The sequence below is a fragment of the Condylostylus longicornis genome, unplaced genomic scaffold (genome assembly GCF_029603195.1).
Source record: "Condylostylus longicornis isolate FDR11 unplaced genomic scaffold, ASM2960319v2 ptg000100l, whole genome shotgun sequence".
Classification (NCBI taxonomy): Eukaryota; Metazoa; Arthropoda; class Insecta; order Diptera; family Dolichopodidae; genus Condylostylus; species Condylostylus longicornis.
In genome coordinates, this window is record NW_026578068.1 from 4,138,394 (window position 1) to 4,159,461 (window position 21,068).

The 21,068-nt window shown below is 23.3% G+C and overlaps 1 protein-coding gene across 1 annotated transcript in view; it reads left to right on the plus strand.

Annotated features, from left to right (window-relative positions):
* LOC129614068 (IDLSRF-like peptide) overlaps positions 1-20,551 on the plus strand; it is a 158,574-nt gene extending 138,023 nt beyond the window's left edge. The window contains exons 2-4 of the mRNA XM_055528456.1: positions 13,055-13,183; positions 16,244-16,442; positions 18,929-20,551. Coding sequence (XP_055384431.1) covers positions 13,055-13,183; positions 16,244-16,442; positions 18,929-19,076 — 476 coding nt within the window. The 3' untranslated portion in view covers positions 19,077-20,551. The remainder of the gene's footprint in view (positions 1-13,054; positions 13,184-16,243; positions 16,443-18,928) is intronic.
* The last annotated feature ends 517 nt before the right edge of the window (positions 20,552-21,068 follow it).

Here is a 21,068-nt window from a genome sequence, read left to right on the forward strand (position 1 = left end):
ACGAGTATGTTCAAGAATGTCAAATTAATGTGCATTCAATAAATCAGCTTACATTATAATAATATACTCAGACTCCGGTAAATTAAATAAGAGAATTGGAAATTGAAAAAGCAACACAAATATTTCTTAAAAATTATCAGCATTAAATAAAAACTCATTTCAAATATTAGATATATCAAAAATAATCTAGAAAATATCGATAATATCCTGGAAATGTTTTCCAATTTCATGTTATAAAGACAATCAAACAATTACGTTTAATTTAGTTATCGTATGACAGTTTTGAAAGCGGCTTTGAAGAAAACACTGATTTTCAAATCAGTTGTACAACTTAAGCACCACGAACCTTTAACACTCTCCGTACAGGAACAAGAAATCATTACAAAAAAGAGTTCCGTTTATGTTAACTATGTATGTATTCCGGAGTAGTTCGTAGTACAATATACCGTTAGATGACGCGCAACCAATTGTCAACATAATACAATTTGAGACTTTCACGATTTAAAAATTATTTGAGAGAGAAATGTGGTTAAAAATTTGTAGGAAACGAATTTGTTCCATTTCATTATACAAGAAGTTTATCGCCATATCTCTATATTTTCAGAACATGAAAACTGTTTATCGTTTCACTATAATTACTTAAATAGAAATCAGGCTAAAATTATTTTGAAAGTTAGTAATTATTAAAGGTAGGAAACTAGGTAAAATTTTCGAGTAACAAGCAATCTCTATACACTCAATAGAGATGGTTATTCATATTATTTCCAAAAATATATAATGTGCATACATATGTATATAGTAAATAGTAGACTTTTCCATTGTATTCTGTATTTTTAATAGACCCATGAAAAAAAAATTATAATATTCATTATATTTCGACTCATACAATATCTTATACAATACAATACTTATACAATATAATATCACTCTCGCAACCCTTTAAAATACATACATAGAAATGTATATGTACGAGTATAGTTAAAATATATACAGAAACATTTATTCATATAATTACTACATGATTATAACTTTTGATGCAATTACTTGTTTTAATAGAAAAAATTGTATTATAACAGTTAAATTTTGTTACCAAGATAAAATAAAAAATACGACTAATAATACATTATACAATCATACATATATAAAACATATTATTGTATACGTAAATTTGCAAGAACAGATCTTGTGTATTTTATTTCATCCTTATGACATACTAAGTCATATTTTCTTTATCTTTATATTTGGTTTCCAGTTAATTTACTAATTGTACAAAATTAAGACATTTCATTGTCTTTTTCTTTTTTTTTGCCCTAATCAAATTTTTTTTATTAAGTGTAACCAACCTCCCTACTGGGTGGCTCTAAACACATCCTTAATAAAAAATTTAAAGCTCAAATATGTAATATGTGTAATGTGCGTATATATATGTATATGGAAGTGCTTGTATTTCTACCCAAAGGAAAAATATTGTTATATAAAGTAAAAACCAAATGATATCCTTAAAAGTATAAACTGTGAAACATACATACTCGTACAATTTATACATATAACAGCATGAACTCTTTCTTAATGATGAAATAAAAGAAAACAAGAACAAAAGAAGGGCAATAGCTAATATACAACAAAATATGTGAAAAATTACACCAAAAATAAAGCAAATAAAGCATAGAATGTAGACATTTATCCTCCATTGAGATTCATTAAAAATATTTTTATCTTCATAAACTCCTTAACAACACTATATTATAAGAACCACAACCAAACTAAACTTTTAAATAAAAGTTTTTTCCTTTTATTTTTCACTGTGTGTTTGTTTTTTTTTTGTATGTAGAACAACAAGTTTCTTAGTGGTAGTATTATGTTTACATTATTATGTATATACATATAAATAAAAATAAAATATAGTATACAAACTTTTCTTGTTTGGGTTTTTGCAATTTTTTTTTTAATTAATTTAACATTAAAGTTCTTAATTTTAAAATTTAACCATATAGTAAGCATAAGGGTCATATATACTATAGTCATGGATGTTCTTACATTTACGTGTTTAAAGTCTAACGCAACGGAATGTTTCAATTCTGCTGTATACCACAGCACAAATGCATAATCAAAACCAATCCTAAATTTAATACTTCAAACTTTTAATATCATAAGAGTCTAATTTCACACAATTTAAAAGCAAAAGGAAAAATAAAACTGGCTTTAAGTAACAGTGACTGACAAATGTTCACATTAAAACTCCATGGTTTTGCTTCAATGATGAAAATAATTACACAACATTCTGTTTTCGGTAATATGTAGTAAATTATTGCATACTTTCAGGGGTACAATACCCATTTTATTTTCAACTTTTTGTTTTTTGATACTTCAATTTTAATTTTCCCTCAATGTATTAAAAGTAATGTAGGTTATAGATATACATGTGTATACGTAAATATTTTAATAAAGGCCTCATAAAATGTAAGATAATTAAAAGATGGGGCCATTCAATAAAATAAAGTTTATTTTTCTCGAAAACCTTATACTCTTCATTTTATTCAAGTAAATCAAATAACAAACCATTAAAACTTTAATATTGAACCTTAAATTTTAGTTTCCCTTTTTTTTGTAGCTTTATAAAATATTTTATGCTCGCCTAAACACTATTTTTTTTTTTAAATAAAAATTAGAATTGAAATATTATTTTTAACACATTAATTCCAGTAACCCAAATTTTCTATATTTGTATGTACTCGTATATATGCATATATAATAAAAACGGACCATATTATTATATTCTTTAATTGGTGGGGAAAAAAACACCAATGGTCATCAATTTATTTCAATGTGCGTATTAAAAACTTTCGACATTTTTATATTTCTTTCATCTCAGCAATATTTCTGTAAGACTATATACCTTCATCATATCACATTCTTTATCGAGTTGATGGTGTTCGGTTCTGTTAAATTATAAATCATTATTAAAGAACTTTTTTTTTTATATTTGAGTCCTTTTTCTTACGTTTGCTATTTTTTTTTTCCTTTTAAACCTTAATTTTTTTTTTTGTTTTGTGGTAAAGTTCTTTGTCTCATTCAATTCCATGTTTTTTTCTTGCTGTCTTGCCACACTTTTTCCAATAAAGTTTTCTTTATGTTTTCTGATAAAAAGAGGACAAACAGAAATGGAAAGAAAATAAAAACGAGTGACCGTAAAGTTTTTTTATTTTTTTTTTTATATTACCTTTATACTTTTCATATATTTTATTTTATTTATTTTTTACTTAATAATGTAAATATATACTGTTTATATAAATAGATTGAATTTAAAGCCTCCACAAAATTCTGTGTTATACGTCATATAAAATTTAATAGAAAAATTAGAAAATGGTACTGAAAAAACATTAAAGGATAAGCAACGGTATTCAAGGCAAAAAAAAAGGTAATAAATAAATAAAAATGAAAAAGGATTTCTCAGAATTAAAGTAGAGAGGAAGAAAAGGGAATTAATTATAGAAAAGCAAAGTAAATAAAATGTACTCAAAAAAAGAAAGAAAAAATTAGTCTAAAACTTAAAACTCAGTTGTTATCTTCCAGCCCCCTCCATCACAAAAGGGTTGTAAATTTTCAAAGAATTAAAACACTTCAATAAAACGGAATATTTCAGTTATTAATTTTTTAAAAATAAAATTTAATTTTCTTAAATTTTCAACATTTTTTTTTTCAATTTTTCACTTCTACCTGGAGATTGAAAGAGATTTTCATGTGGAAAACTAATAAAAAAATTTAAGAGACAAATTGAACACTTTTGTGACTTAAATGAATAAAAGGTTATTTGTTTGCCTTAGGTTTTTTAACTGAAAAATTTTTCATGTCACTCAATTTTATGAACAAAAATATTATCGAATAAAAAAGAAATAATAATATTATTTTATAACTTTGTATGACAACATTGTGTTTAGGAACCGTATTGCGATAAAGTAATTTCATATAACATACAAATTAGAATATGATTAATTTTATCTACTATTTGAATTATGAAAATAGTTCAAGAGTTATGTATTTAAAACTAATATCTGTATTATGAATTTTACTAATACAACATTATAGTTGCGGAATCAATAAGAATGTGCCTATTACACTACTAATTTATCTTAATGGAAATTTCTTCATGCAACTAATATCGGCCTATATTCACAAGCATCTTATCTTCAAAATTTTGTAATTTTTCTAACTCAACTGATTGACTCAACTGTGGTTACCGAATTAACCATCTTTTAAACTATAATTTTAAAGAATCAAAATTATAAACTAATTTTGTTCTTGACTTAGTTACCAGCTAATTGTTTTAATTTTATGCAATGGAACACTAAAATTATGAACTTATCAAATGTAAAATAGCATACAATTTCATTTTCGTTCGTAAATCCACTATTTTTTCCAAATTTAGATGGTTAAGTCTACAATGTATAAACTCAATAATTTTATTTTAGAATAATTTAAAATATAAAAATAAAAACCAAAAATCAAATGATAGAATAAAAGAAAATTATTTGTCATATTTTATGCTTTTTTTTTACTAAATTAGTTGACTTACAAAGAAGAAATAATAAAAATTCAAATTGGAATAAAGAGGCGTAAAATATAAAGTTGAAAACAATATGGTAATTGTAAAGAAAAAAAAAAAAATGAAATTTTTTTTGCAAAAATTAAATTTGAAACTTTTAATTTTATTTCTTATATATTTGAAAATTTTCTTTTCATTTCGAAAAGCATAATTCTCTTTAATTTTTAATGTACGCGCACTTGCTTTAAAGTAAAATTTGAAAAAAAAAGCAGATTAAATTTTATATTAGCCTTATTAAATTTTCAATGATGAAACGCAATATTAATATTTACTTCAAATTTTTGTTTGCAATTCTTTTTTTTTAAAATCAATTTAAAATTTAAATATTAATTTCTTGAATAATTTAATCCTGAAATCAAGGACTTTTCGTGGATTAATTTTATCAAAATCGAGGGTATTAAATAATAAAATATGAATTTTAATAGAAATGATAATGCGTAATTTCAATTACTTGAAAACTGTACATTGTTAATAAAGCTTATATCATAACAAGTTAGCACTACCGCAGCAGAATTCCAAATTTCGTATTAAGAATACATTCAAAATATATTCGAGCTATAGTATTGAAATTTTTGTGAATAATTGCAAAAATATGAGAGGAATTTTTATATAGAGGCTTTCAAGCCATTATTTTTTTTAGCTTTTTACTCTACATTATTACTTTGATGCAGGCATGATTAAATTTCTTTATATTTATAAAGTATCAGGCAATTATTCTTTCAAATAATTCACAATTTAGCTACAAAAACAGTACGTAAATAATAATACCAATTCTTAAATCTTTTGTAAACCACAAAATTTCCTTAATATAACAAAATTTAATTTTCATATGAAATAAAAGTATATAAATATTTACAGACCCCATTGTTTATGAAAATATTGTTTCCTTGAATAAACATTTTAAAGCAATAACCTAATGCAAAATGTTACTCGGCAAAATAACATAGGGTGAAGATGCTTTTAGTTCCTTAGTATTTTAGAATAGTTTCTTAATGTATTTCCAAAAAACTAAACGAACAAAATATTTTTTCACCATTGAAAGTCTTTTAATAAAAATAATATTATTTTAACATTTCACATTACTCAAATTTTCATTGGGCAGTAGTGCAGCACGTCCTGTTTTTTATACACCAAAAAAATTAGTAAATAAGGATAAAACAATAAAACTTTTTAATTTTATTTTCAAATCTCTTATGACTCATAATTGATTTATTAGATTTTCCTTTAGTTGATTTACATAAATACAATTCGAATGAAAATAATGCAGAAACAACACGTATGATCACTCAAGAAGTGTTTTAAATGGTTATTGTTATTCTTCGCATTGCAAACAAGAAAATATTCAATAAAACTAAAGAAGGACACCAAATTATAAATTTCAATAAAATCATTTCTATTAATTTTCCACTGTACAAAAAAGAACATTTTTTTAAATGCTCATGCATACATACATTCGCTTGAAGGCCTTCCAAAAAACTTTATACAAAGTTGACAGAGGCATCCTGTCAAAGTCATTTAATGAAAGCATATGAATATAAAGGACAAAAAAATTCCATTCCATGCTACTCTATAAACACACCCTATGTTTTGCGGCACGATTTCCTCACTTGCTTGGGGGTCACCCAGATCCCTATGAATGGTACCAATGTGCACATAGGGAGCACCAACAATTACGAAAGATCTTGTTTTGGAAAGTTTGTATTTGTTTGATATGTTCTTGGTTGGCATAACCCTATAGCTACAAGGCAAACGTTCATATAGGCTTTATGATTTGGTTATATATCAATACCTTATTATATGCAACATATGCAACAATTTACACCTCCGACCTAAGAAGCGACTTAATCGGTTCTGTCTTATTTTCGAAGTGTTTTCGGTTATTATAAATTGTGTGTTTGCTTTGTTTTCAAATATTAGGTAATATACGAGTACTCGACATGCAAAAACAAAAATAATATTTAAGTATAGTTACGATTTTTCATTTTTTGTTTAGTTTTATGTTATTTGTTGTCCTTGTAAACAATGAATGACTTTCAATTAATTTCTATTCTTAGTTACGTTAATTTCTATTCTTAGTTACACAATTGTATTACTAATACTGATCAGTTCATAACGATTCAGTGACTATTTTTGCTGATATTTGTAAAATATTGAACACAACTTATTCTATTAAGTAGACACGTCATGTAAGTAAAAAATATATGCTTTTAAACTAAACAGACTGGAATAATTTAATAAACCTAAACATTTTATTTACTTAAATATTTGAAAATATTAAGAAGATTTTGCGAAAAATTTTAATAATGCGAAAAACTTAAACGTTAAAGAAAAAGGAAAAAAAGCTTTGCTCTACGCACATTCCTACATTGGAACAAATTAAAATTTATGTATTGTGAATAGGGAAAATATTAAAAGGAAAAATGTTTTATAAAAAAAATACAAGATTTTTGTTTCAACTTTTTCCGAGTAAAGTAATGAAATGTGACGCTGAATTACTCCTTTATATAGAATATGTTACACTTGTTTGTAATATTGTGTGCGTAAAAAATCAGAATATGTGATATTTTTCTTGTGTTAGAATGAATTCTACATGCATAGCTATGGAATTTCATTAAATGTGATTGAATTTTCAGTACGTATTTTTCTATTTCTTTAAAATATATAGAAAAAAATTGTGCCTGTTTTGAATTTTCAAATTCAATGAAATTTTTATGAAGTGGTTAGATATTTCAGACGTTATAAGAAATTTTAGAAAAATATATAGAATTCTCAAATATTATAAATAGGGACAAAACGATTTTTTTTTATAAAATAAAATTTTTAAAGAGAAAAACGATGCCTTTTGACAGTTTCTAATGAATTCCTTCTTTCCTTTTTTTATATTCCATTTGAAATTTAAAATACCTACGCACAATCGGTATAGTATAAATATAGCATAAATTATTTATATTATGTTTCGAATACATATTTAATAATATATTTATAATATCATAAAATATTTAAAGAAGAATTCGACACTATGAAGATTGACATTTAAAAGGAAAATTTTAAAAATTTAATTATGGGAGTAGAATTATTATAAGAGGTTATAAAATATTTATAAATAAATTTTTAAAAATGAAATTTATTTGTTTCACTGAATACAAATCAAAAATATCAAAAAAAGGAACTGAATGAATAATTTTAATTTTATTTAATAAATTTAAGCCCAGCTCACGCTTCTCATGCAGAAGAAATATTTTTTTGAAATTTTTTTAAACTGGACTTTAAGCCTTTCAACTTCATAGATACACTTTCTGCCTAAGATTATAATTATGCACTGCATATCTCTCGTTGGAATTGATAACTATGATTTCATCTTTTTGTTTGTTACTTTGACATATTTGGACTTTTCAAAAAAATATGAATTAGTTTATATCTAGGTCATTCATTTTTATGTTTCTTATAATTCCTGAGTGTATAATGGGTAATTCTACCGTTGATATTGTACAATGCTTTTAAGTTTCTGCTCATTAAAATACTCATTTGATTATGGAATTTTTTCCTCTCATTTGATTATGGAATGACTGAAATTGTAGCGAATTTTAGATAAAATGTGACCGAAATTTATTTTGTATATTGAATCCATTCATAAAATTACAATGTAAGAGATTCATAACATATGGTAAATAAATACAAAAGTGGTTCTAGTAAAAATCCTTGTGGTACATTCGTGTTTATAAGAAATACAGTGCTTGTCATGTTATTAATTCGCACATTGTGCATTCTATTCGATAAATAAATAAAGCAACCTTGTACTCGACTTCACATTTCTTACTCCTAAATTTCTATCATAGAAAATTTATTTTTCCATCTGCTTTGAAAATAAATTGAATTTTAAGCTACATATTTATGTAAGAATATATTATTTTGTGAGCACAAAATAATTATTATTGAATATTGTTATATTGATTGTCTTCCAGGATTTTCTCATAATACTCTATTCAATTAGTTTCCATACTTATGAAAGTATATAATTTATTTGATTTATCTGAAATAAGAAAATTATTATATTATGCAATTTCCTTAATATTCAAGCAACCAAGTCAGAATTTACCATTTGCTATGTAAAAAAAGTGTAGATTTTGAAATTTAATAGAAAATTACAAATTCTCTTACAATATTTTATTTCACCTTCTCTGAAATATTGTGATAAAATAAATATAAATTATTAAACTATACAAAGCATTAAAATTACACCCACAATCGTTGTATGTTTTCTATTAAGCAAAAATCATTATTTTTTGAAAGTAGTATCCTTGCTGTATTATTAAAAATACATTTAATTTTAATCGAGTTATTCGGAGATTTATGCGAAGCGGGTATACCAGTTTTAAAAATTTATAAGGTATTTGATAGATAGTTCTTCCCAAAACGTATACTTTGACTTAATATGGAACATGAACTTTTGAAGATAAGGCAATTAAAAATAATCTGTTTTACCGCTGATTTTTCAACAAAAGCTAGTTGGGACAATTTTAATAATCATATAAATCACATAAATCAAAGATACTTTAATAATCAATTGTATATGAAACTAGTGCCATTTCCTTTTTTAATTTTCATTCTACCGTGAATTTTCGTACAACTTTAAAAATAATTGAGCCACGTATTGGAAAATATAAATGTTAAAAATTTTTAACTTTTTGATAAAAAGTTTTGCTTACAGCTTGAAGTTTCATAAGTTTTAATCACACTTTAAAAATTTTAAAGACTAAAATAAGTTTAATAATAAGGCTATGATTCTACAAAAGTAAATAGAAACTATAGAAAAAATTCGAATGGGTATGACAGAGTAGGCGCACAGTCATTTCTATTTTATCTTGTTTTTTATTTTAAAAATATTAAATATCTTAAAATAAAAAAATAAATAATGAGGTTCACTTTAAGGGAATATAAAAAAAAACTCGTTTGCTAAAAATATTATTTTACATAGTTCAATTATAAAAAAATAACATTCCCACAATAAAAACAAAAAAAAATCAAAAGAAACTCAATTAAGAGACATTTTGTAATTCATGAAAGGATCAAAGGGAAAATAATAAATTGTTTTTAAGAATACAGAAACAAGGTTGTGTTACAATTAAGTAACACAACCCAACTGCCTATACTCAATTAAAATATTGAATATTTAATATGAAAGTGAAGGTTAAATTGAAATTCTTTGGATTTCTTTCATCCTTTATTTGATTTCATTAAAATTCTCATTAAAAATTTGAAAAACAATTTCATTTTATTAGAATTTTATTTATTTCATTAATGAATGATCGAGGAGCAATTGAGGATTTTTATTAATGGTAAAATTATATTAATTTAGATTTTAATTTATTTGTTAAATTAAACTAAAAATTTTTAATTTTTCAAAGGCATATCAGGCGTGAGTTTATGCAATCTTATTTTAATAATAATTCGCCAATATTAATTTTATGTCATATAAAATACCTCATCCATGATACTGTTATATGTTAATTCCGTTATGTTCAAGTTTATCTGATAATTGTTTATCTGATTATAGTCCAAATTCATATCGTAATTTGTTACTCTATAATATGGAATAAAAACTAATTAAATAGTTAAAAATGTTGATAACTTTCGACACTATTTATCTTGCTTACTCAATTATTGACCCGTAGATATAATTATATTTTAGATCAGATTATATTCCACAAAATTTTAATTAAAGTTTTCACATCGTCTTCAAATTATAAAACTGTATTAAAGTTTATCCATAAAAATTAATGATATTTTGGGTTTGTTTTAAAAAAAAAAAAAAATTAAATTTTAAAAAAAATATTTTCTTAATGGAAAAAATCAAAATTACCAATGATCGTTTGTATAAATTAAAACTTTTCATTTCAATGTTATAACTATTATGTAATCATAGTTCAATCCTACTCTCCCAAAAAAAAAAAAAATTCAACAATTTTTAAATTTCTATCGTGTTCTTCTCTTTGCAAATTCCTATTATACACTAAACATATTGTGTTTGTATGTATATGTTTGCATATACACATACACATTTAATAGAATGTTAAATTCTTTAGCAATGAAAATTAATTATTAAATAGAATGAGATTTTCAGAACAAAATTCTTATTTGATAGTTTCAAATTTTCTTATGGGGAGAAAAGTTCATGGAAAAAAATAAAGTAGAATGAAAAAATTAAGCAAAATATAAGAAAAGTTTTAAGATTTAGGGGGATTAAAAAAAATTATCATATAATTTTTGGAAAATTTTCAGCACTTAAATAGAAGATATTAATGTTTTCCTCGTTAAATTTTATGTTTTCTTATATATAGATATAGAAAATTATAAAATGAAAACGAAAATGAACTAAAATAATAATTACTTTAAATTGTGATTTCCATTTAATTGAAAATAATTTAAAAATTTTCTTTAACTCTATATAATTTTGAAAAGGAAATGATTTTCAATGAAGACAATTTGTAAAATTTTCATAATATTGTTACCATAATTTAATCTTCATTTAAATTTAAATGATAATTAAAATGAAAGCAAACATTTCAATTTTGGGTGTTTATTTTATGGTAAACGTAGTCGAAAGTATAATGATGAAATTTTTATTGTGTTTTGTCAATTAAAAATTTAGTTATGAGGATAAAATATGTCTTGAGAGAGTTTAAATTTCTATGTTGTCATTAGTAAGCTATTATTTATGTAAATCTACTTCTGATGTGTAGGAAAATCAATATTAAATATGAAATTTCTCATACAATTAGGGCTTCCGTACAATTAGTTTGTAACAGTTAATATATTTATGCAATGTTACAATGCTTTTTTTATATAATTGATTACAAAATTTAACAAAAGAAGTGTTCATTATAAAAGAGAAATTTCATTTTACCCACCTTTAAAAAAATACGTACCACGACATAAAATAGGTGGTCAGTACACGTTGCCAAATCTTGAATAAGCTGTTCACCAAAAGCACGTAATTTACATTTTTTATATTAAAATATCTAACTGATTTTTAGAAAAAAAAAATCTAACTGATCAACATGAGTTCATTTGACATTGAAAATTGTAATTGTAAGCAATCACGCATTATGTGTGATTGCTTACAATTACACAGATAAATTCAGGAATAACAAAATGGGAAAAAAATCACTCTATGTATAAACTGACCTTTATAAATTCTTAGCGAAGATATTATTTGTTTTGCCAGTAAATGTGCTTATTCCGAAACATTTTAAATTTAAAAAGTTTTTTGTTTCAATATTATTTAGTAAACAATTTAAGACGAACGTCCCCAACTGGATAATCATTATTTAAGAAAGGGTGAACAATATGTATAAAACTATATACATATTTATCATTAATAATTTATTTACACTCATACTTTTCCTTATAACAGAATTATGTGTAATTCCTTATAACAGTTATTATTATACATATAAACTTCTATTTTTTGAAAATAAGAATTTCGTCCTTCAGAAGGAATGCTAAACTTTAACGAGGTTAATTTTAAGTGTGACGATTTTTAAATTATTAAAGGATATTCAACTTTGTAATTGTACATTTTACGTTATATACAATTTGTTGTCATACATACTTTATTTTTAAGGTCATCTATTTATTTTACTTAATTAAAGCCTCATCCAATTAACATGCCAAGAATTTTTTTAATTTTTGTTTTTAATATTAAGGACAAAACTTTTACTTTCCAAGATCACAGATAGAGGGTTATGTTTTTCAAATATTGCAAAAACTTATTCAGACGTTTGCCAGCTATATTTATATGATTATATAATCATGAAGATTTAGCTGTATTTGTATATGATTTTTCAATTCAGCATCTAGTAATTCAAGAACGCATTGAATTAGATCCATGTTAATATTAACAAGTGAGTTTAGATATTTTAAATAAATATCGCCCAAATATAATTAAATTTGGACGCAACTGAACAAGAAATTGGAATGGCTGCAATAAAACTTTAAAAATAATTTAATCATATTTAGGAATCTATTAAAACTACGAAAATTTTAATGTCATTATTCTAGCCAGATTAGTTTAAAATTTTTATGTTTTTAGTTAAGTATTTGTACATTAAATCTTATTGTTCAAATATTTTCCATAATCACAAATAAAAATTGTCACCTTTCTTATTAAAATTGCAAAAAACTTAATTTATTTAAATTTCAATATTAGTACACCTTTGCATTTTCGATTAATTTTAAATTTGTCACAGTTTGTAATTAATTCTGCTACCACAATCTGTTTCATTATTCAAAGAATTTTTACACTCAACTTTAGTTGCAGATCAAAAAAGTTATAAAATTATTTTAATGTTAATTAACATTACGCACACATACATTGTATTTAACTTTTAACTATATTTTGTTGTTTAATAAAATTATTTAAAATTTTTTCTTATTCTTATTTTTTTGTAGATGCATGTCATCCTTATGAACCATTTAAATGTCCTGGCGATGGTAATTGCATATCAATACAATATCTCTGTGATGGTGCGCCAGATTGTTCTGATGGTTATGATGAAGATATGAGACTTTGTACTGCAGGTAATGTACACAATAAGATAAGTTTAAGTAATTTATAATTAGTTGATTCTGACATTTTATAAAATTTAAATTACAATTAAAAAAAATAAAATTTTAAATAATTACATTTTAAATAATAAGTAGATTTTGAACAAAAGCGATGAAAAATATTTATATGTATATATGTTAATAGAACGAAAAGTCATATATTCTGAACCAAAATTTTGAACGAATGAAAAATTATTATAAAATTATTTATAATAATTACTCTATTATAAAATTAATTTTAATAGTTCTTACAACGTGTTTACCGGATTTTCAACAATGACATAATTAAATTACTATATACTTATATAGTTAACCCTTTTTAACGAAATTTGTTATAAAAGTTACTAGGGCACGTAAGGGAATGAAAAGAAATTTAATTTAAAAAATCCAAAATTTATTACAGATTAAGACTAAACCAATTCCAAGAGAAAAGGGTCAACAAAAATAAATGAATATTTTATACTAAATCATTGTGTTAATTCAGAAACTATTGTACAACAAAATGCCAACTTATTTAAATTAGTTCAACCAATTCTTTTAATAAAAAATCTAGTAAAAAATACCATTCATTTCACAGTAATCAGTATGACAACGACATTCATACAGAAAAAATTTATAATTTTTATAATAAACATTGGTAATTTTTATAATAAACATTGTAACATTTAAAGTTACAAGAACGAAAAATATTTCCATCACAAAAATAGAAAACGAATTGAAATTTTCGATTTTTTCATCGGAAAAACACAAAACTTAATAATTTTTCTATAAAACTTAAAATTTTTTACTTTCTACCTTTGCACTTTTTAAATTTAAGAAAAAAATTTTTTTTTCATATAACTTATTATTCAATTTACACAATTTTCACAAAATATAAAAATTTGCTATAAAACGTTTTATTCTTCCATAAAAAAAAAAAATAATTCTATATTGTCCTTGCTGAGCAACTATTGTTAAATAAAAAAAAACTGAACACCAACAAACACAGCAATATTTATATATTATATACTAGCTATATACATGTTTGAGGGTTTGAACTATACATACATACATATTTACATTTATAAAACAATATTCAATAAAGTAAAACTTTTTCTTCAATGAAGCATTGTGTACATGCAAAATCATACGGTATGTGTTCTTAAATGCGTTGTTTTTCATATAAATTTTATAAAAAATTTCAAAATGAAAATAAAAAATTGTTATCAAAAAAGTTTTTATAAAAAAAAAAAAAAAAAAAACTAATTTAAAAAGTTTTTTGTTTTTATACAGCAAAATGCATATATGCAAATTTAAATGTAATAACCTTTAGATTGCCATTTAAAACTTTGTTTTAGTCACTTAATATTTATGCTTAAAAATTTAATAAAAAAAATTTTTTGTTAAAAATTCAATATTGTGAATTTTCTTGAAATTAAAATTTTTAAAAATAAATATTTAAATTTTAGAAGCACATGCTTACTATTTTGAAGTAAATATAAAAAAAAGGCACAGTTAGTTTGCACAATTGTATTGTAACTGTGAATAATGTTTAATTTCGAAAATAATTCGTCTTTACCTTATTAAACTGAGAATTTTACGATTAATTGCAAAAAAAAAGTACAAAAACCAAGTGAAACTAAAACTTCAGCGGAAAAATTAAAATATTATAAATTTGACCTCAAACTTTAGCATCTTTTCAGAATTGCTTCTGAATTTGCTAATATCACCAATTTTATTACTAGTAGATATCCATGTAGAGCATATTCCAAAGGCAGAATCTTTAATTAAAAAAAAAAAATCATGCATTTTTAGCTCTTTAAACAAAATTTTAAAATACTAGAAAAAATTTTGCAAAAAAAAAAATTTTTGAATACAATCAAAAAAAATCCTAAAAACTTTCAAAAATTGTTAAACTGGAAAACACTTAATACACTCCGTTGATTTGTAAAATTGTGAATAAATATTTACGTAGGTAAAATAATTCGTTTTTTTTTCATCCTTTTCATTTAAATGAGAAATTTATGGAAAACTATATGAAAAACTGAGTAACTCGTATAACAATATTTGCTCAGTGCAATTGATTGCATATTGCTATTTCAATATTTGGAATTGATTTTATATTGATAATTGAGTTATTGACGTAAGTAATAATCAAAAATTGAATGAATCGATGTGAGTCTTTCTAACAAAATCCTATAACAAGTGGTTTTAATTCTATATATATAACAGAATTTTGCGTTATTGAAATAATATTTTTTGTATATTTAAAATTGTATTTACAAACTTATATTATTTACTTAGTTTATAGAAAACATATATTTGCGCATCAGAAAGATTGTTATATTTATGTACAATAAATTTAAAAAACTCTTCGTACAATTGACTATCAGCAAAAATTGTTTAGTTGGAATGAAATGGTACAATTAATACTAATACTAAACCGTCTCGCAAAAACTAGATCCTCATTATAAGTTGGGTTATAAGTTGCCTATATAGACAACAAATTTAGTTGGAACTATTAATTGAAAATTTTTTGAATTAGAGATTTAGAATGGAATTTTGAAAGGATATGGTGTGTTATAAGTTCTCATTTAAAAACAGTTATTGTGTTGGAAGAGTATCGTCTTATGAGTTTTTAATTTTAATTATTATAAAATGTTATACATTTTAAATTAAATTCGTAATAAAATTTCACATAAAAAATTTGATATTTGAATTCCTGAGAGCTTCTTAAGAACTTTGAAATTAAGAACAACTGACTTTTTTAAAATTAATTATAATAAATATTTTATACTGTTCTTTTTTAAAGAGAATTGTTAGAAAAATAATACTTTTAAATTAGCTAACAATTTTGTCATTGAGTTATATTGAGTTACATTGTAATTTTCATTAACTTTATAATATGAAACTTTTTTTTTTAATATATTTTTAATGAATTATTGTTTTGTACATATGTACTTCAAGGATAAAAATTTATATTCAAATAAAGAGAAAAATAATCATTAATAATACTCGTAATTAGTTTTTTTCTCATAATCATTATTTTTCCAGCAAAACGACCACCTGTTGAAGAAACAGCTTCATTTTTACAAAGTTTAATCGCATCCCATGGACCCAATTATCTGGAAAAATTATTTGGTGCAAAAGCTCGTGATGCTTTAGCTCCATTAGGTGGTGTTGAAAAAGTTGCTATTGCTCTAAGTGAATCACAAACAATTGAAGATTTTGGTGCAGCACTACATCTGATGCGGTAAGAATTTTTTTCTTCTATAATTTATTCTTTTTACATCAATAATTTTATATTTTTATTTTGTACACAACCATATCCATATGAAATGCTGTGGTCTGATAAAGAAAATTTAAAAAGTTTTTTTTTTTTTCACTTTTAACCTTAAAAAAGTAAAATTATTCTTGTTAGTTAGAAAAACCAAATTCCCTACGCTTTTCTTAGAGCACGTAGAAGTATAATTTTATAATATAAACATACTTATATTAATATTTTGATTCATTTGAACTACGAGATTCTCAAGTGATATTTTCCCGCTACAAATTGCACAACAGTGAATAAAAAATCAATATAACCTAAACACAACAAAAAAAAACCACTGCCTTGCTTTTTAAAAATATGAAATAAATATGTTTTCAGTAGTTGTTTCTTTTTTTCCGAGTTCATACATGCATATGTGTGCATAATCCTTGATATCCTTTTCATTTAATGAAAAGCAAAAACAAAATCTCTTAGTTTTTATCACTATCTTTTTCACATTCTTCCATATTTTTTCCATTCTTCACATTGTAAATTTTTTCTTTTAATCATATAAAGTACGAGGAAGCATAATGAAGCAAACAAATCCGAAGGATTTACACCTACATGTAAATGCTAAAAATATGTCTTGCATGTAAATGCCTTTTAGAATGAACAAAAATATTATTTCGCTTTAATACTTCACATTGTTTACATTTAATATACTGGCTAAGTCTTGACTCCAAACTTAAATTGACAAAATAATTGTGTGTTCAAGAAATAAATCAACGTGTTACTATAACATTTGAAACATAATTTAAATAAAATTTCGTAATTAATAATTTAATATGGCCACGTAAAGGTCATGCCAAGGCTGTAGCCAAAAGAAAAGTCAGTACAAAATTAACTATAAAGTTAGGTTTTGGGAGAAACATTGTGAAATTTTCTAGTTACATATTTTAGTCAAATACATCACTCAATGCATAAAGTATTTCAATAAAAAAAACCGATATTTAAGCATTAAGCCCTCCATAAAATCTTTTGTTTACACTATTTAAGGAAATTCGAATGCTGAAAGCTCAAAACAATTTTAGTAAGGATTTACCAACAAGAATAACTACACTTTAAATTTATTATTAAATTATTTTATTTTAATCAGCGAAGAAATCATATTCTTAAAGTAAAAAAATCTGATAAGACCATAAAATATGGAAGATACTATAGCCTTCAGCAATATAAGATATAACTTTTACTAAAACCTTAGGGTTTATCAGCATAATTTTCCTGAAAACTTAAGAAACACTTGTACGCCTAAGACATATGTGTTTTTTTTTTTTGTGTTTTAATAAAACAAATTGCTTTTCTTCATTTTCATAACTTTTAGTTTGTTATTAACACCGAATATTAAGAAACAGGTTTATATTTTATAAACGAAAACAAAAAAAATCTGAACACATAAGTATACACATATTCACAAAACAAAAATAAGAAATCTGATGCGAACAGCCAATAACCGATCTAAAAGCATATTTTCTAGTTTGACGATAGTGTTTCAGAAGATTATGTAAATGTTATTTACACATTTAATTCAAACTCTAAGAAAATTAGATACGTTCTAGCTATTGTATTTAGAAAAATGTTTATTTGATTGTTGGTAGCGGTTGACTTTTTTGTTCCCATTTCCTTGAAAATTTCGTTAATATGTTCCTTAGATACTGTCAAACATGTAAAACAGGCCCCAAATGATATTTAGAATTTTGAGACGTCATATTCCTGAAAAATTAGTTAGTTGTTGGCACCTAACTTCCTCAAAAAGCAAAGTAGTTTCTCAAATGGAGCTTATTCATAAAATTCCAAAAAAATTTGCTTAATATTTTTTAAAAATTATTAAAAATGTAAAATTTCTCTGTAAATAGAAAGAAAAAAATTCTTGGACTGTATCTAAGCGAAAAAATTGGGAAAAATTTTATTTTTCGAAATTTAGTTATTTTTCTAACTGTTTCATGTTGCCCTTGTTTTCCGGTGCCCATTGCAAATGTTTACTTTGCATATATGGCAGATCCGGCCCTGTATCTGAAATACCCAAAAATTTGATTAATGTACATGACTAATGTAAAAACCAGCATAAATTACCATTAAAATCATTTTAGTTGGAACTGAGATACATGAGTACACAGGCAAACCGACCAACCGGCACACTTCCATCTCTCCAAAAGGAGTGTAACGATTTCCAATAGGAGTATATTTCTCTATCACGGAGAAATTCTTTTTTCTTGGAAATTCGACAGGCTAAATTTGATACAATCACAATACCTCCCTTATTTTATGCAACGCCGTTGAAAATGAGAAGAAAAAACTACAAAATTTTTAAATTATAAAAAAGTTCTTTAAAAAATAAGGACAAACTGTAAAGTTTTATATACTATGTAGTGTTTTATATACATACATATTTATTTCAATTTTTTTATATTTGCTATTATTAATATTTACAGATCCGATTTGGAACATCTACGTTCAGTATTTATGGCAGTTGAAAACGGTGATTTAGGAATGCTAAAATCACTTGGTATCAAAGATTCTGAATTGGGTGATGTTAAATTCTTTTTGGAAAAATTAGTTAATACTGGTTTCTTAGACTGAGTAGCGCCAGATCCGGCTTCCAATTTTTATTATTCAGTTGTACCAATAAATCCAAGTTTTTACTCTTATTTTAGTTCATCAGATTCAGGTTATTTTTAAATTAATTTCAATTCAAAACTAAAAATAAATATAAAATAACCATGAAAAATCCTTAATTATGTTAATCAGTTAAACAAAATTATTTTTTTTTTATAATTTTGTTTTGTTATAATTTAAGACAGTTTGGTCACTTCTATTCAATTCTATACTACTTTATATTATTCTTCTATTTTTCTTTTATTTTCATATAAAAATTAACTTTTTTCACGGTTTCACAAAATTCTATACAAAAAATAATAACAAAATTTAAATAAATTTTCATTTGATTATTAAATAAAAAAAAATTATATGAAATTAAAAAAAATATAAAAAAAAATATTAAAAATAAAAAAAAAACTATTAAAAAAAATCATAAAAATTAATTTGGAAATTCAAAAACTAATAGTCATAATCTTTATCCCCACAAATAAATTGCAATATCTAAGGAGTAGGCGAAATATTTTAATTCTCTATTTAACCACCATTGTGAGAAATTTTTTTCAATATTCTGTTCTTTCGTTCATACAAATTTTCTTCATTTCTTGAAATTCGTTCAATTTAAAACTGTTTAAAATTGTACACAAAATTAAAACCAAAGAATTTAAAAATGCTTTAAATTAAAACTTAAAAATACTATGAGTGAATGTTATATTGATTCTTATATTATTTCTGAATACTAAGTATTTAGTAGCGTTTCTGCTTAGTAATCAGATTATATAAGAATAAGAAAAAATCCTACAATTCGGAAAAGACATCATATTGTATATAGTTTTAATTTTTACCATTTTAACTAACTCAAATTATTTTTAAAAAAAATTATTAAATTTTCTGAAAATCAAGTATTTATAAATAATACCTATAGCGTTTCTACTTTTTAATCAGAAAATTTATATTTAGTAAAAAAATTAAATTTGTAATTTGGACTTTATTTACAATTTTAATATGATTTAAGAGTACATGCAACTATACACGCTAAAAGCTGTTCAGCATTCAAAATGTGAAAATATAATGGTACCCACTTGCAATGCAGTCTTATTTAGTTTATTCTTAATCATACTCGTAAATTTCGAAATTTTGAATATTTTCTATTTACATTATCTTATGTCATGTCTGATATTGCAAATTATTATTAATTATTTATTTAAACAAAAAATTAACACTCATTATCAATTTAAAATTGGAATTAATAATTAAATTCATATAAATATCATAAATCTATCATGTTGAAAAGGAAAATAATCATACACATAGTATAGATTCATTACATTTTGAAAACAAAATCAGAAATTGGATATTTCAAAAATAAAAATTTCAGAAGGAAATTAAGAATTTTTTAATAATGTATAAATATATACATAAAATTTCCTCTTATATTAATATAGGTATACAATATTATAATAATCAACATTGAAATTATTAAAAAAGAAAAACTATTTTCCAAAATTTCTAATTGAATTTCCTCTCATTTAATATTGAATTATGAAAAAAAAATTATTATGAAAAATTTTACTAAATCTTATAATCATAACATAAAAATTATATTTAATATATTACATATACTTTTCTAATTATATACCCATATATTACCAATTTTTCTAAAAGTAATTTACTTTAAAAATTTAATTGAATATAAATTATAAAATTTATAAATATTATATAAAATACTTTCAAAAAAGAAAAAATATTAAAATTTTTAAGTTTTCATATTTTCTCTAATAAAATATTCTTGCTTCTATTAAAAAACTTATGTAAAAGAACGTATAGCAAAATGAAATTTGTTATTTAACTTCAAATTTCTTTTGAAATCAATATCTTCCACTTATGTGTATAATACTTACTTTATTTTAAAATTTTCCTATTATTAATTTTTTAAACATTATTAATAATTAAAAATTTAAAATAAAATTTCAGCTT